Raw genomic sequence first — 18,878 nt, 5'->3', positions numbered from 1 at the left:
TTGCATAATATATCCTTGTAGTTTATTTTATTTTACTTTATCTTATCTTCTTTTATGTATTTATTTAAAAAAAGAAAGAGAGAACTCTCTTAAGAATAAATATACTTGAGAAGACATTTGTTTGATGTAAGTTGGCTATGATGGAGGGAGAAGGGAGAACCAGTCTTTTTCACTCCTCTGCCTCTGGGGCTTGACCCAGGATCCTTCTAGACCTCTGCATGGCTCCTCCTCTCTCTTCCTTCAGGTTTTTGCTCTAAACCAGTGGTATTGAATCTGGAGGACATCCGGCAATGTCTGGAGACACTGTTGGTTGTCACACCGAGGGGCATGTGTGGCATCTCTTGGGTAGGGAGCAGGGATGCTGTCAAACACCCTACAATGCACAGGACAGCCCCCTCCCCCAAACAGTGTCAGTAGTGCTGAGGTTGACAAGCCTGGCTCTGAAGGCACCTTCCCAGTGACTGTAGCCACTTACATTCCCACCAACAGAACAAGAGGATTCCCTTTTCTCCACACCTCTCCAGCATATATTGTTTGTGGATTTTTTTATGATGGCCATTCAGTGGAATATTACTCAGCCATGAAAAGGAAAGAAGTTGGGTCATCAGTAGAGTTGTGGGTGAGCCTAGACTCTCTCATATAGAGTGAAGTAAGTCAGAAAGAGAAAAACAAATATTTGTATATTAATGCAGAGGATGAGATGGCTGGATGGCATCTTTAACTCCATGGACAGGAGTTTGAGCAAACTCAGGGAATAGTGAAGGACAGGGAAGCCTGGCGTGCTGCAGTTCATGGGATCGCAAAGAGCTGGACAGGACTTAGCAACCGAACAGCAGCAACAAATGCATATATGTGGAATCTAGAAAACTGGAACAGATGAACCGATCTGTAGGGCAGGAAGAGATGCAGATGTAGAGAATGAACATGGGGGACACAGGAGTGAAGGGCGGGTGGGGTGAATTGGGAGAGTAGACACATGCACACTGCCATGTGTAAAATAGATGGCTAGTGGGAACCTACTATTTGGCACAGGGAGCTGAGCTTGGCGCCCTGTGATGACCCAGAGAGGGATGGGGCTGGGAGAGAGGTCCCAAATGGGAGGGATAGACACGGAATTGATTCACTTTGTGGAACCAAGGAAACAAATGCAATGCTGTGAAGCAACTATAATCCAGTTTTGTAAAAAAAGAGAGACATTCCAGCCAGGCTATCCATGATTGCCCATCTGAAGTCTCACTGCCCCTTCCTTACCCCCACACTCTGTTCCCATTTCCTGCTTTATTATTTTCCTTCTGTGCCCTAGTCAACCTGATAAGTGGTGTATTTCACTTATTTATTTTGCTATTGTGTGTCATCCACTGCTGGATATATATACACACACACACACACGAATTTGAACAAACTCTGGGAGATGGTGAAGGACAGGGGAGCCTGGCATGCTGCGGTCCATGGAGTTGCAAAGAGTTGGATACGACTAAGCAACTGACCAACAACAACGGTTTACGCTCTCTCCAAGGACAGAGTTTTATGTCCTTTTTGTTCACTGCTTTCTCATGAATGCCTCGGATATTGTCTAGCCCATAGTAAGTTCTCAATAAATATCTGTTTCATGTGAGAATGGATTCAGAGTCCTGGTGAACAATAACCCATTCATCAGAGGCCACTTGGGTTAAAATCCATTTGCCATCGTTATGGGGACTATTCTTGGACCCTAGGCGGTGGTGGAAATCTTCCCTTTATACGCCCTTTGGTGAAGATGTTGCCTTTACTATAGCGCTGACCAAGATACCCCAAAAATGTTTTCCCTGAAAGCAAGAGTAGGGAAGGTGGACAGGTTGATCTGGTGAAAAAGAAATCCCTGAGGAAGTGAGTGTTCTGGCAGGATGCCTTTGGAAGGATGCTTAGATCCTCACATTTTACAGACAGAAAAAGGGAGGTCCAAGCACACCCTCTAAGGACATTTGGAAGGCTTAAGATTCTTTGATTTGTACTTGTGTGAAGTCACCCAACAAAGAATTACTGGCATCAGAATTAGAACCCAGTTTTCTGTCTTCCGTGGAGATGGAAGGAGAAAATGAAAGACCCTGCAGGCCCCAAGTCAGGGTGCTGGCAGGCAAGCCGCTGTTCTCTAGAGCTCGCTTTTGCCTTACAAGTTGTGATATCCAGTTGACAAGGAAGCAAACTGAGTAGCTAAATGCAGAGCCTTCTGAGATGCCGAGATGCAAATTAGCCTGAACCACATGCAAGTGTGGATTTGAGGCTGGCGCGCAAAGCAGGCGCTGCTCTCCCTCCAATCTGCATTGAAAACTCACTTTGCTGGATCGCATACCCTTGCTCTTTCCCAGGCAGGCACTGTGCAAGGCACAAGGGAGATGGTGAAAAACAAAACATCGATCCCACCCTTGAGGACTTTGCAGGTTGAAGAGGGAGACAGACAGAGGAGGGCATCCTTGTGTGTATCCGCTGTCAATGGCAAAACTGGGACAGCTAGGTTATTGGATAATACATTTTCTGAGGCTAGCGATCTTTATTTTGGGTGTCTTTAATGCCACCTAACACTGATGGCTGAAACAATAATGATGGGTAAAAAAGAACAAAACTAAAACATGTCTCGTGTGCCAGGCACTGTGCTAAGCTCATCAATGTGCATGCCTCAGTCACTCATTCTTGTCCAGCTCTTTGTGACCCCATGGACTACAGCCTGCCAGGTTCCTCTGTCCATGAGATTTCCCAGGCAAGAACACTGGAGTCAGTTGTTATTTCCTTCTTCAGGGAATCTTCCTGACCCAAGGATCAAACCTGTATCCCCCATATCTCCTGCATTGCAGGCAGATTCTTTACCACTGAGCCACTAAGGAAGCCCAAGCACGTGTATGTTTATTTAATCTTCACAACAGCACTAGAAGGGGCCAAGACCATCATTGTTCTCATCTTCACAGCAAAGGCAATTGAGATTGAATAACCGGCCCAGAGTTACAGAGCACAGAAGTGCTCGCATTGGAATCCAGCCCCTGGAGGTCAACTTGTAAAGTGTGTGGTCTGTTATGTAAGATGCACTGCTGATATTTATTATTTAATATCCACCCAACCCTGACCTTGGGACTTTCTCTACCACTTAGTAATCGTGCCCATTATTGGGTGTTACTCCAGTCATCGGTCCATGTATTATTTAGTGTAATCTTCACAATGAGAATGATGAATTATTATATCTATTTTACACTTGATGAAGCAGAAGCACAGAGAGCTTATGTAATTTTCCTGAGATCACACAGCTAGTGAGTAGTAGAGCTGGGATTCTGGATATTTCATCCAAATGGAATCATTCAGTATGTGTCTTCTTTCTCTTTGTATAATGTTTTTGTGGTCCATATTCAAGCACTTAGCAATATTTAAATCCTTTCATTGCTAATAGTATTCCATTACATGGCGATACCACTCTGTTTATCCATTCATCAGCTGATGGACATTTGGATGGTTTCCATTTCTGGCTGATTATGAATGGTGAAACAATGAACATTCATGCACAAGTCTCATATGTGACTTATTACTGATATTTTCTCTCATATCAGTTAAAAGAAATGAGTTCTGGAACTGCAACATGGCTTTGATCACTGATACCAACATATACCATTGTGTGACTGGGAAAACTGAGTAACCTTTCTGAACTTTTTTGTTCTTGTTCATTTGTAGAAGGAGAATAATAGTAGCTACCTGAAGGTGTTTCAAAGCCTGAAATAGATAATGCAATGTTTGGTTCATAATTAAACATATAATAAATGTGTGCCAGGTAAGCAACAGAAAGCAAAGACCAACCCAAAGTATATGATGTCTCTATTGATGGACTTCCCTGGTGGCTCAGTTAGTTGGTAAAGAATCTGCCTGCAATGTGGGAAACCTGGGTTTGATCCCTGGGTTGGGAAGATCCCCTGGAGAAGTGATGGGCTTCCCACTCCAGTATTCTGGCCTGGAGAATTCCATGAACTGTATAATCCGTGGGGGTTGCAAAGAGTCAGACACGACTGAGCGACTTTCACTTCACATTCATGGACTGTAGAGTCACTGAGATGCGAACATGCAATAACCAGACATCATGTAAAATAAAGTCAAAATATTGCGCTACAGGCATTGTCAGCATGAGGCTCACAGTCATTGAAAATTTTGTTTCTCAGCCTAGAAAACAGAGACTTTTCTAAAGTTTGGAAATCCTGGTGAGTTTTCAGGATGGAGGCCAGACTTGGTAGAGGTCGGAATGAGTAAAGATAGTTGGAAAATAGTGGAAGAGTGTGGTGTGAGAAGAGCATTGCGAGTGAAGGGATGGAGGGGCGAAGGGCAAGTCTGTCCAGGAGGATGGTAGGAGCTGAGCAGGCGGGGATGCCGGCATCTGTCCACTTCGTGCGCTGGGGCTTCCAGACCCTGAGAAGTGATGTCAGCCTATGAGAATCCCTGTTTCCACAGCTCTCCAGCAACGTGAGGTATCGTTCAATTTTTAATTTTTTTTTTTTTTTATAATCTCATGATGTTCAAGGACTTAGATTTAATTTGCCTTTTCTTGGCTACAAGTGAAATAGAACAGCTTTTCATTGCTTTACTTATTTTCTGGGAATGGTACTTTCATAACTTTTTTGCTCTTTTATGTTTTATTGATTCTTGATTTCTAACAGTGTGTTATGTATTCTAGTGGCTAATCTTCATCCAGCTCACACTTATATTGTAGCATGTTTATAACATCTTTTGTCACGTGAAATGTTTCTATGCTGATGGATTCAAATGGATCGCCTGTTTCTCATACGATTTGTCCTTGCGTTTGTTTACCAATTTCCCCCCGTGTTGTGAGGTCATACAAAATAGTCTCTCTTTTCTTCTAGTGGTTTGAAAACTTTGTTTTTCTTCACTTATATGGTTGATCCATCTGGGATTTGTATTTTGTTATGTGTTGTTGTTGTTCAGTCACTAAATCATATTCAGTTCTTTATGACCCCATGAACTGCCGCACGCCAGGCTTCCCTGTCCTTCACTGTCTCCTGAAGTTTGCTTACACTCATGTCCATTGAGTGGGTGATGCCATCCAACTATCTCATCCTCTGTCACCCCCATCTCTTCCTGCCCTCAGTCTTTCCCAGCATCAGGGTCTTTCCTAATGAGTTGGCTGTTTGCATCAGGTGGCCAAATTGTTGATTTTGTGAAGTGGAATCAAATTTAATTTTACATATGAAAAATCAACACTACGTATCCAATGGTCACCCTTCCCCTCCTCCCCAGCAAGGCCATCTCTTTCACAGACTCAGGCCCCATGCCTGCCTCTGCATATAGGTCACCCTCCATTTGGCCACGCGGCTCTGTGTATCCATCTTCCTGTCTTTATTTTACATTATAACCTAAGCATGCCTTTGTATTATTATAAGCCATGAGCAAACATTACATTTAAAGATTCCTATTTTTTTTCTAGTGCCCATATCTTGATTTCTGGTATCATTTCTCCCTCATAAGACAGCATATTGTTCCTAGTTTTTTGGTTTTTTTTTTTTCTATTATGAAGACTCCTATGGTGAATATTTTTGCATATAAAGCATTTACATATTTTCGGATTATGTTCTTTGGATGGGTTCCCAGAAATAGAATTACCGAGTCAAAGGGCATGAATGCTTTTTAATGCTTTTAATTCATGGCATATATTTATTTTAAAAATTAAAGGGAATGAAGATTCTGGTTAAGTTTCTAGGACTCTATTATGTCGTTGAAGCCAACTGGGTTGTGACAAGCCTGGGTCTGGGAATAGTTGCCCTGTGTAAGTTCAAGCATTTGATTTCTTTGATAGATTTTTCTCTTTTCTCTTTTCTTGCTTAACACATTTTTTTTCATATATTCATTTATTCAAGCTGTCATCTGTTAAGCACCTACTAGGTACCAGCGTTAGTTGCTCAGTCATGTCCGACCCTTTGCAAACCCATGGACTGTAGCCCACCAGGCTCCTCTGTCCTTGGAATTCTGCAGGCAAGAATAGTGGAGTGGGTTGCCATTTCCTTCTCCAGGGGATCTTCCTGACCCAGGGATCGAACCCGGGTCTCCTGCATTGCAGGCAGATTCTCTACCATCTGAGCCCCCAGGCAAAGCACTAGGTATCAGGGTCTACAGGTGAATGAATGAACTTATATTTTCCAGTAGCTAGGAAGACAACAAACAAATAGACAAAAGCAAGTATGAAGGACTTCCCAGAGAAAAAACATTGACAGATTTGTTTTTTGTTTTTTTTGTTTTTTTCTAAAGTTAGCTCCTATGGATTGTTGCTGTTGTTTAGTTGCTCAATTGTGTCCAACTCTTTGTGACCCCAGGGACTGTATCCTACCAGGCTCCTCTGTCCATGGGATTCTCCAGGCTCTTAAGAATACTGGAGTGCATTGCCATTTTCTTCTCCAGGGGATCTTCCCGACCCAGGGGTCGAACTTGCATCTCCTGCATTGGCAGTCAGATTCTTCAGTGACACAGTACTTGAGATTTGAATGAGGAGGAAGAAAAAGACATGTCAAGTAGAGGAAAGATGTCCACTTGTGGATGGAAGAGCGATTGCAGAGGGCTCTGTGGTGGCCAAGAGTGTGGTCCCGGGTCAGAAAGAAGGTTTCTGTGGCAAGAGCCCAGATCTGTGAGCCGTGTTCAGTGAAGTGAGCTGAGCCCCGGGGGAGAGACCCAAGTCCCAGTCGTGCAGGGCAGTGGGTGCTATGGAGATAAGCAGCCATGCGACTCCAGGAGAGGCTCTCAGCAGGAAGTGACGTCATCTCGTGGGGGTCTTTCAGATATCGCGCAGGCTTCTTTGTGGAGCACAGGTCCAGTAAATCCCCTACATACGGACTTTCAAATTTTGAACTTGCAAAGATGAGAACATGTGTTTGCGTCTCCAACCACGTCCGTTCTTTCGTGTGTCTGGCGTGCATTGTCACGTGCGTGTATCCTCTGCAAGCGGGTGTAATTTTGTGCACCTCACGGTGCAGTTCTGTATACAGTACAGGGGTCAGTGTCTTTATTTCAAGCCCAGGATGTCCGCAAGCAAGCGTGACCGCGGCAGTGATGTAGCTGGTCCTGTACTTTCCAGGGTACTGTACTGTAAGAGTAACGCTGTGTCCTTTATTGTTTGTGCGTGTTTTTTATGTGTTATTTGTGTGAAAAGGATTGTAAACCTATGCCTGGACAGTACTGTATAACCCATTGTGTGAGTTGGGGGCCTCCGCTAACTTTGTTGCATTTACAAAGAGAATTTAAGAGCGCGCTCTCAGAATGGGACTCATCTGTATGTAGGGGACTTACTGTACTGGGAAACAGGCTTCTGGCGGAAAGAAGGATCAGGAAGCCAGCCCTGCTGTCCAGGCTGGAGGTGCTGGAGATCCAGATGAGGAGCAGGGGTGGAGGAGGAGAGTGGTGAATGGGCCCTGTTCTAGGTTGGAAATCGATGCATGGGAACTGCTGATGGATTGGAGGTGTGGGCTTAGGGAAAGAGAGGGATCAAGAATATGTCGTATTTTGTTTTGTTTGTCGTTAACTTCTTAAATAAACTTCAATCAGAGTATCCTGGATGAAAGAGAGAAAAAAAAGAACATGTCCTAAAAGTTTGGGCTAAAAGTAGATTGCTATTGAGAATAGCAATCTGGAGTGATGGTACTGAGTTGGAAAAGAGTGGGGAGAATAGGTTTGGGGTGTGGAGAAAATAGGGGCGGGTCTGGCTTTGGTCGTGTTCGGTCTTTCGTTAGCAGGTGGGGAAGTTGGTGAGGCGGGGGAGCCAGGGGAGACCCAGGGAGAAGCTGGGAGCTGTGATTAGACACAGCCTCAAAGGGCTCGAAGACCCCAATAAACAGATGGGTAAACTGAGAACAGCATGGAGGCCTTCGACCATGGTCCAGAGAAACCCAATATCCTCCTGCTGAGTTTTGAGATTACGCTGTATTTCTTATGTTTGTCTTTGTAAACAAAAATCCTTTTCCCTTTTCCCAAGGAAGGAGAGGGGAAAACTCACCAATTTTCTTTCCTCGCTTCAGTCCCTGCACAAGCTTCCAGTTTTCAGTGGGGACTCTAAGAGTGATCCCTGTCGTTTGATTCCAATGCAATTGGGCAGGTCACAAAAACAAGCTTTTGCATCTCGCAGGCTTTTCCAGAAATGTTCTCTTGCTGTCTGCTGCGGTTAGGTTGGGACAGAAAATCTGTGCCTGATTTCATGGTGTGGTTTTCTCAAGATACGCGAATCGCTGCCTCGTGAGATCGCCCTGCCACTCAGGACCTGTCACACCTAGAGGGTGTGATGTAATGTGAGCTCGCTGTCCAAACTGTCCCCAGCGAGACCCAGGCTTCCAGAGTAATTCTTCATGACGTCATTGGCAAAGTGGGCTTGCTCAGGGTCTCTAGTGTGTTATTTTTGATATGTCAGAGTGCACGTTTCCAGGTTGGAGTCTAATACAGGAAATTTAATTATGATGAAAATACTAATCCTTCACACCAGTATAATAGAGATGAGAACAAGGCAATGAAACTTTGCAGATAGAAACACACATTTAAGAGTCACAGTGTTCAGGCATTAAATCCCAGGGTTGCCTCTTAGTCTGTGGCCTTGGGTATATATCTTTTAAAATATTTGATTATTTATTTTTGTTTGCTGACTGCACCAGGTCTTAGTTGAGGCAGACAGGATCTGTAGTTGCAGCAGGCAAACTTTTAGTTGGGCCATGTGGAGTCTAGTTCCCTGACCAGGGATCGAACCCAGGCCCCCAGCTTTGGGCGTTGGGAGTTCAGAGTCTTAGACACTGGATCATCAGAGAAGTCCAGTGGGTATATATCTTAACCTCCTGGGCCTTCAGTTTCCCCATTTAAATTGAGATAGTAAAAGTACCAACTTGATAGGGATACTGTGAGGACTAGAATGTAATTCCTTGTGAAACTCTTAAGCCGGCATTGTCACTCTTTGAAGATTTAACACACCTCACTTATTAATAACAGATACGTGAACAGATGTGTCCAACCATCATGAAGATACGATTTTGCTTCTTTAGGGTTTTGAGAATATGTGGCTTTAAATTAAACAAGTCTTTGTTTGTTCAAAGAAATAATTTAAATAATCAAGTAATCGAATACTTATCTATTGCTTGCCTGCCAGATGTTAGCAAATGCACAGATACAGGTAGCGATCCTGCCCTCATAAAGCTGATAGGAATTTCGATGCATGAGACAGGGCGCTCAGGGCTGGTGCACTGGGATGACCCTGAGGGATGGGATGGGAAGAGTGGTGGGAGGGGGGTTCAGGATGGGGACACATGTATACCCATGCCTGATTCATGTCAATGTATGGCAAAAACCACCACAATATTGTAAAGTAATTAGTCTGCAATTAAAATAAATTAAGTAATTTAAAAAAGACTATTAAAAACAATGAAAAATGAAGTGAAAGTGTTAATCCTTCAGACATGTCTGACTCTTTATGACCCCATGGACTGTAACCTGCCAAGGTCATCTGTCCAAGGAATTTTCCAGGCAAGAATACTGGAGTGGGTAGCCATTCCCTTCTCCAAGGGATCTTCCTGACCCAGGGACTGAACCCCGGTCTCTGGATTGCAGGCAGATTCTTTACCATTTGAACCACCAGGATTTCATAACAATTGCAAGAATTTCAAAGCTTATTTTTGGTACCTCAACTGTATACATTTTACTCATTATTTTTAGACTATTGTAAATAGCCTTTCTCCTTGGACTCTTTACGATTATTTAATGCTTTTGTAGGTCAAGGATGGAGATTGAAATACATGGATTTTCCAGGTGTTTGGGGCAGGGGGAGGCACTGATGTAGCTATGGCTGTAGAATCATTTCTGCCAGATGCCAAGTTCTGTCTCTCTGCCTGTTTTAATACATGTCTTTTCCAAGGCAGCAGCCCAGGGGAGTGAAATGCAGGAGGTACTTTCTAAAAAGGAAGCCTTGAATTGTGAGTGAAACCCTGACATGCGATTTACTCTCTTGGTAACATGCTGCCGTTTTAGAATTTCTCTGTTAAAATGATAACTAACGTTTACTGGTAAATAAAATACAATTTAATTGAGAATAAACAAATCCTAGTTGACCATGAGAGAAAAAACAAATCAAAACTACAACCCCAGGGACATGAGATTTTTGAAAAATCCATAACATTAAGTAAAAAGGAGGGATTTAAAATTCTGTGTGTCCATTACATGCTTGTGCAATTACCAGCTGGTGAGAGCAAGTGATCTTACTACTTTTATCTCTGCTTCAATGTAGAATTCCATCGATGTGGTGGAAAACCTTGCTTTGGGCTGTCTGTTCAAAAGATGAAGCCTCAAACATTCAGTGCATTAATTGGATATTGAAACAACAAAGAAGGCAGTAGAAAGTTTGAAGAACAGTGTTCTGGACAAAGGAATATCTGAGTAGCAGAGTGGTTATGAGCCTCAACTCAAGAGCCAGAGTTTGAAATCTCTCTGTTACTTGTCAGCTTTGCGGTCTTAAGCAGATATTTGGCTTCTCTGTGCCTCGGTTTTCTCATCTGTAAAATGGAATGAATAGTAGGACTTATCCCCTAGGCTCACTGTGAGGTTTCAAGGAATTTATGTTTTTCAGTTGGCTCAGAATGGTGGCCAGCATACAATAACTGCTATGGAACTGTTTGTTATTATTTTAATTTTTTTTATTGGAGTACAGTTGCTCCACAATGATGTGTTATGTTCTCTGTACAGTCAAGTGAATCAGCTGTATGTGTACATATGTCTCCTGTTCTGGATTTCCTTCCAATTTAGGTCACCACAGAGCACTGTAGAGGCTTCCCTGTGCTATAGAGAAGGGTCTCATTAGTCATCTGTTTTATATGTGGTATCAATAGTGTATAAAGGTCAATCCCAATCTCCCAATTCATCCCTCCACTAGTTTCCCTCCCTGGTGTCCACACGTTTGTTCTCTATGGCTGTGTCTTTATTCCTGTCCTGCAAATAGGTTCGTCTGTACCATTTTTCTAGATTCCACATACATGTGTTAATATACACTGTTGGTTTGTTTCTTTCTTCCTTTCTGACTTACTTCACTCTGTATGACCATCTTATTAAATGTAGCTAATTTGACATATAAATGGTTTGGTACAAGACTCCTAGGTTTGGAGAAATTGATGGAAGCAAGACCTTATTGATAGAGAAAATGAAAGAGGTGTGCCCCCCTTCAGTCCAAGAGGGCCTTCCTCTAGAAAGGGGAAGGCAGGAGATTTGGGATTATCAAGGTCTTCTGTCTCAAAATATGCCTGTGACGGGCAGAGACACTTAGAGAAAGCAAGTCTGGCCAAGTGTGTGTCCGCTTCGGTCGTGGAGTCGCATTTGTTCCTCTTCAGTGTTTTCTGAGAGAAGCTAGCTGACATGTGTCAGATGGGAGGGACCGCAGTGGTCAGAGAGAAAGGAATCGTGTGCTATCTGCGTGTGCCTGTGGACAAGACGGTGGGGTTGTGGGATGAGGTGTCATCGTTTTCTAGAATCTCAAGGTACAGAAGAAAGCCAGCGCCCTCCTCATCCTCATGTTTCCAGACCCCTTCATACCCTTTCCTCCACTTTGACCTGTTTATTTTCATAAAAAACAAAACAAAACCACACAATTTTCAAGCAACAGCTTTATGTATAGTTCATTCTTCGGAGGGGGTGTATGTGCGCCACGTGACAAGTGGTTGCCATGGTAATTTCTCATTATTGTTGAATTGAAAAATAATTACTCTGGCAAAAATCCCACATAACCTGTCAGTACTGAAGTTAGAGTTGCCCGGGGGGCAACCCTGGCACCCAGATCCTGTTTTTGGTGGAGAGGGACATGGACGGGAGTGGACGCAAATCCAGGACGGGAGCAAAACGCGTCAGTGGATTTTTTTGAATCTAATTAAGACACTCTTTGCTATTTGACCCGAGTGCATCTCTCCTCCTGGTATATGATCTGGCTGACGGGGCTACGTGGGCTCACCTGTGAGATGAGACAGAAGGACCGGGAGCTTTCGTCGCAGAAATGCATATGGGGGATTATTTAGAGTGGAGAAGCGCCACTGGTGTTTTTCCCTAATTAAAATGTACAGGGCCTGTCAGCACCAGGCTCCACGCCTGAGCTCAGGCTGAGTTAATTTCGTCTTTCTTTACCTGGAGGCTGCGCTCTGTTATTGTGACTTTCCAGCTTAGGGAAAAGAATCCACTCTTTACTTATTAATATTCACTAGCTAGTAAACAAGCCCAGCTCAGGCACTAAGCAACAGCAAGGGTTGAAAGGACCTCTGTGTTTGGAAGAGGGAGGCGTGACCTCCACGAGAAGCCTGGCGGCAGGGAGGATGGAGTTAGGTGCCCCCCCAGCTTTTGGGCCCACCTGTTGGGACCTTAGGTCCTCACTCATCCTGTCTCATGAGTCATTTTGGAGGACCCTAGCGACTGTAATTCCTTTCTTGTGTTGTGGCAAGAAACCCTGCTTTTGGCTAACGAAGCCCTGTGATACACTCTGCCTTGAAGAGAATGCTAAGCAAAGGTTTATGAGTGGCGGTCTTTGATCACTGCACCTTCTTTGGACGTTTGGATGCTCATCCTTCTCCTAGCAGAGCCGAACTCTGTTTTGTCATTATGTTGATACTGTTGTTAGATCCCACTGAAATACATCACTTAGAAATGCTCTTTGCTTCAGCTCTACCGGTGCAAGTTCAGACCACAAGTTTTCAATCTGGAAGCGCGGAGACCTGCTAATGGAAAAGCACACAGTCTATGCCTAGGTGTGGCCACTTCACCCCGGAGATGTTCTGACACTTTAGCACAGCGGGGCACGCAGATACTGCCTCCAGCATTGCTGTGATGGCAAAACATTAGAAACTGTCTAGAGGTCATTAGTAGCAAAATGCTTAAATAAAATATATTCTGTTCATTCAGTGTGCTACCATGTAGCTTATATAAGGAAAGAAGAGACTCTAATATATAAAATAGAGAGGTCTCCAAAACACAGTGTTGAAAATAAGCAAGTTTAAAAAAGGAAACGTAATGTATGACATCATTTAAATGAAATATTAAAAACAGAAAACAGGACTGCATGTTAATGGAGTTATGTATGTGTATATATACATACATATACACATACATATATATGTATATATATACACAAAAGATGGGCTTCTCATGTGGCTCAGCTGGTAAAGAATCTGCCTGCAGTGCAGGGGTTTGATCCCTAGGTTGGGAAGATCCCCTGGAGAAGGGAAAGGCTACCCACTCCAGTATTCTGACCTGGAGAATTCCATGGACTATAAAGTTCGTGGTTGCAAAGAGTCGGACATCACTGAGCGACTTTGACTTTCACACAAAAGATGGCCTATGAAGGGCTATATGAGTTTCACGAGACGGTTGTTTATGGGAGCCTGGGGGAAGGGAGAGAAGAACCGAGCTGGCTATGGAGACCCGGGACATCGATTTTTACTTATAATTTTTCACTCCTTTTAAAAAGGAAAAAAGATATTATTTTAATAATGATTAACTATTAAAGTATTATTTAAATTATTAAACCACCTGGATAATGGGCCCATGGGTCTTTGTCTTGTTATCCTCTATTCTCTGTTTTTACAAATTGATAAAATAAAACTTCTCTTATTTGAGTTACAATCAATGAAGTGTATTCATCTAATGAACATACCTCTGAAAAGAGCAAATACCCACAGGTGGTTCAGGGAACAGCAGTGTAAGTGAGCAGTCCTTCCTGCGTCTGTGTGACCTTGTCACATGCGTGGCTGGAGCACCCACTGATGCGGGCAGGCAGCAGTAACATGACAGAGACAGGTCCTCTTGGATGACGTCCTGGTTCCCTAGCCACGGAGCTTAGATTTAAGGTTCCTCCAGTCTTCGAGGAAGAATCTTACTCATGATGCGGGTATGGCCTCTCCATTTCTTCTACGCCTTAACTGTAGATGGGAGATCTGTTGAGGATGGAGAGACACTTAATACCAGGTTCTTTCCTTAAGCATCTGCTACGGCAGTCACAAGGTTAGATAAACATACCGGGTTGCCCAAAAAGTACGTTCTGGTTTTTCTGTACCATCCAAAGGAAAAACTCGAACGAACTTTTTGGCCAAGCCAGTATATTTCAAGGCAGTGATTCAATTATAATTTGATCCATACTCTAACTGTGTAGAGGTGTCCAGCTTTTCTAGCACAGGAGACAGGGAAAAAGGAATCCAAGGACTGAGACTTGGTCTTGCTGGACATGCCCGTCCAAAAGAACAATATATGCAAAGATGAGGGGGTGGGAAATGGTTAATAAGGGACCCTTGGTTTGAAAAGCTAAATTGCTGGGTCCTTTGACTCCACACAGGCCAACTCCTCACTATGCTGGTCCCCAGAAGGATAATAATGGCTTTTCTCTGGTTTGCCTGATGGCTCGGCAATAAAAAATCTGCCTGCAATGTAGGAGATTCAGGAGATGTGGGTTCAGTCCCTGGATTGGGAAGATCTCCTGGAGAAGGGGATGGCTACCCACTCCAGTGTTCTTGCCTGGATAATCCCATGTACAGAGAAGCCTGTCGGGCTACGACTGAGTCACAAAGAGTCGGACAGGTCTAAGGAAATGAACACACCTGGATAGGAAGTGTTTTACAATATATCCACCAAATATTGTATCTGTTGTATCTGGCAGTACCTGGTATGCATGGCCACCCCACACACCCCAGAACAAAACCTCAGGCTCTTGGTTTGTTTTTAAGAGTATTTGTCATAACCTTTACCGCTAAATCTTGAGAGGTTGATCTTGACCTGCCGGTGAGTCTCAAGGCCCTTCCTGGTTAATCTCCTTGTTGGTTTGAATTGAGGGGTTGCTTTCATGGAGGGACGGCGGAGCCTGGTGGGCTGCCGTCTATGGGGTCGCACAGAGTCAGACACGACTGAAGCGACTTAGCAGCAGGAGCAGCAACTTCATGGAGAATTGGCGGCATCCTGCCTGCCCTCACCTCTTAGGGGAAACCAGGCTTCCCGAGCTCCTCTGTGGAATCCTCTTGGAAAGTTTCTGCATGCAGCCTTTTACTGGTCAGTTGACTGGACTTGACCATACAGCCTGCTCCCAAGGGAACTTCCTGGATCATTCATTTTACCGCTGATGGAGGCACCACATTTGCAATCAGAAGGCGGAAGTGCTAGCCTGTGCATAGAGAGGCAGAATCGCGACCAGTCACTCTCTGTTACCTTTCCTTGGTCTCTCTCACATGTGGTCAAGCAGAGCCCTGTTGCCTTTCTCTGCAAGGCTCACGCCATCTAGATGACTGACATCTAGAAATCGAATATGGAAGCACTGATTTTTTACCATTGCCCACAGCTCATGAGGTTGTTAGCTCAGCTCTGTGGCTGAGAACTGAGATTCCACCTGTCACATTGCTAGGTCTTCTGCTAGAAATTTCACATTTGGTTCAGCATGGGTCTTTATAGTTGTATTTCAGCTGCTGCCTGGACTCCTGGCCTAGCTACTATGAAGATTTCTTTCATAAAACTGCTTCACTGATCCCAGGAACTATACTAGCCAGTGAATGGCAGAAGGGGTTGTTTAATGAGGAGGTTTATTTTCAGAAAAAAACACATGAAGGTGGGGGAAGGGGACAAAATCTGGACAAACTGGGGGAGATCCGCTGAAGCAAAATTTCCTGCAGCCAATGCCAGCCTCTTCTACTCTTGCTTGTTGTTTTCTATCTAAGGTGAAAGTCACTTTTTGAGCAGAACTGTTTGGTAAAAAACATGGGCTGGTCAGTTTATCAATTATACAAATCCACTGCTGTAGTGAGCAAGGCTCTGCGTGTATGTGGGCAAGGGAGTGTGGGGATCTTCTGTACTTTCCTCTTAATTTTGCTGTGAACCTAAAACTACTCCAAAAAGATTAAATCCATTAAAAAAAAAATAGGCTAGAATTAGCAGACTTTCATCAGCTAGAAAGTGATGAAGCTAAAGTTCCCATGTCGTTGTGTTGTGTGTGTGGGCTAAGGGAACCACAACATGGGAACTTTAGCTTCACCACTTTCTAGCTGATGATCCTGACTGAGAAGTTTAAGTTTTTTGAAATTCAGATTCTCTACTTACAGATATCTTAGGGTCAAAGAAGACCATAATAAATAATAATAGCTGCCATTTATTGAGCAACAATTATGCGCCGGACAGTTACTCCCTAGGCTCCGAAGTCTACTACAGTAATTGTTCCCAGTTTGCAAATGAGTAAATGGAGGCAAGGAAGTTGGCGTCTTGACTTAGGTCATCAGTGAATAAGAGGCAAAATTTATGTGTTGAAGCCAATGTAACATAGAGGTCAAAGGTATAAATCCTCTGCTGAACTGTTCTGTTTTTAATAACTGATTTAATAATGAGCTAGTGATTGCCTGTCATCTTAAACCAGTCCTCAAGAACAGTCCCCATGTATGTGATGTTTGCTTGTGCACAAACTCATCTTTCTACATAAATCCAGGTAGCAATACTTGTATCCTTTCATAGGGATATTTACATCGAGGAATGCCACAAGCCACACACAATCTTTTTTTTTTTTTTTTTAAATAAATTATCTTTAAAAAATGTAGTCTCCTTAACCTGATTGTAACATTGTGGTTTCTGTTTGTAAAATCCGGCTCTTAAAAGAGCAAAGTGAAAGAAAGAGAAAAAAGGCTGAGTACATTTTACATTACCTGCAAACCCTTTTCTTAAAAACTGTCACAGTATTCCAAAATATGTTTATTACATCTCCCCAAATATGTTCCTCAGAATTAATTTTCATTCACTTTGCATTAACTCATTTATTGAATTGGAATTTGGTCCCCATTTGAGGCAATTAACTTGAAGAGTGACCACACGCCCGCCCACGCTCCCTCCAGAACACCCACACACATATGCCGAGTCCCAAGCCACCGGTGACTGGGTTTCTCTGCCTTTTTCCCTTTCTCAGCTCCTCATTGAGATATTTTCTGCTCTCACCTGCTAAATAAATCATCTGTCTCTTTGCAGGACAGCGACAACCTCTGGTGGGACGCGTTTGCCACCGAGTTTTTTGAAGATGATGCCACATTAACCCTTTCATTTTGTTTGGAAGATGGACCAAAGCGATACAGTAAGAAAGCAGTTTATTTTCTCTAATATTTCCTCTTTTTTTTTTTCCTTGCACCTGAAAGAAAACCACAGGGGTCTTCAGAGAATAGAACGGTGCTGACAGGCTGACAGTATTCCCTGCCCTCCTGCCTCTGATCAAGGCGTTGTCACCGGGCGACGAGATGTTTCCGTTGCAGCTTAGGATGTCTAGGCATTTGCCTGTTTCGAGAGTGAGGCAGATCTGAACCAAGTTCCCCAGTGATAGGTGGGAGCTGAATTGTGGACGGTTGTCACCCCTCACTTTCCTGCAAACCTTCTGTACCCTTGACAACTCATACTTCCGACGCACCGTTTTGCTTCTGAAGTTTCCTTAAAAAAAAAGAAAGAAAAAGTCTTACAGTCACGGTATCAGCCACATCCTTCTAATCCCCTCTTATCAATTATCTCAAGTATTTATTTGACAAGTGCTATGTTTTCTTGCGAGCGGGGGAGGCCACAGCTGCTTGGAACATACACTTTGGGATTCCTGTTGACAGAATTTATAGTTCCTTGTCTTTCCAGCGAGTGATAACTCTGTAAAGAACCACAAATTACAGCCCATGGCACCTTGGGTAACAGCTGATCTGTCTTGATTAGGTTCAGCCAACTTGTCAGAGATGAGATTTGCTAGTTATGCTGGAAGACCGAGAGGCACAGATACATCAGCACGAAAGCAATTAATGTCCGGTTAGATCAGCGAGAGATGCGTTTTCAGACATCAGTGTTGCGCAGTAGGAAGGGATCTGTCTGTCAGAGGGTAAAACATCCCAAATGTCACAAACACAGAGCTGATAATGGGAGCAAGTCACAGTATGCACAAACGGGTCGGTTCAGAGCTTTGGGTAATTGATAGGTAATAGCAGTCTTGATAAACACCATGAAAAGATCCGACGGTTTCTAAATGTATTGCAAAGCAATTAGTGTACAATAAGTATATTTTTTTTCTTAATGTTACAGGACTTTAGATAACTTAGTATTTGGATCTATTGCAAGATGAGTTGATTCGTTATGCTAATACATGCATGGTGATTTTGCGAAAGTGGCAAACGTCGGGAGCAGGACAGCTTCCTTGATGGAAGCCAGAGCCAGGAGCGTCTCTTTAGATATGTATATTGCAGGCTTTTAGAGGTGGGGGACGTGTTCAATACATATTTTGTATGAGAGGGGTAGCTACTGTGCCAGACAAGGGGCTGTTCCGGAATGTCTTTACATTCGACATAAGGACGCCTGTTGCAAGCGCCAGCAAACCCACTTCACCGGGGACTTAATGAGTTCACTGGCTTTTCTGTGCGTGGGTGCTCCCAACCTCCTCACACCCCAGAGAGTGGGAGAGTCGAAGCTACTATCTCAGAATTCCCTGGGAGATGAATGAACTCAGCAATCCAGCAGTTACTCTCTCCCCAAAAGCCTGCCTGATCAATGATGAATAATTGCGAACCAAGCAGTCATCCATCCTCCGAGCCTTATTTTTTTTCTGAGGCATAAGCTCAGATAACTTCAAGTTATCATTGTTTCATGTTCCTGTGCTTATTTGTGTGTGTGTGAATCCATCAGGATCTGCTCGGGGAACTAGATTTACTAATAAAACAGACTCTCAGTCTTCCATCTGTCCACCCCTGACCCCAACATCATTTGGGAGGGGGTGAGGCATGATCAGGGCTCATTGAAGATCTTATATGCACGTACAGGAGTGCCTGCCTGACAATGAGCCATTGTTGCCCAGGCTTCTTTGTTTCTCTGAGCCAAAATATTTCCCGAGCGGCAGAGAGAAA

General features: G+C 43.6%; 1 protein-coding gene across 9 annotated transcripts in view; it reads left to right on the top strand.

Annotated features, from left to right (window-relative positions):
* Positions 1–18,878, top strand: part of LDB2 (LIM domain binding 2) — a 439,535-nt gene that overhangs the window by 142,181 nt on the left and 278,476 nt on the right. For all 9 annotated transcript variants that reach the window (XM_043447878.1, XM_043447876.1, XM_043447883.1 and 6 more), the window contains exon 2: positions 16,987–17,089. In XM_043447878.1, coding sequence (XP_043303813.1) covers positions 16,987–17,089 — 103 coding nt within the window. The remainder of the gene's footprint in view (positions 1–16,986; positions 17,090–18,878) is intronic.

Source organism: Cervus canadensis, chromosome 26 (genome assembly GCF_019320065.1).
Source record: "Cervus canadensis isolate Bull #8, Minnesota chromosome 26, ASM1932006v1, whole genome shotgun sequence".
NCBI lineage: Eukaryota > Metazoa > Chordata > Mammalia > Artiodactyla > Cervidae > Cervus > Cervus canadensis.
This window is presented reverse-complemented; position numbering and strand designations above follow the sequence as displayed.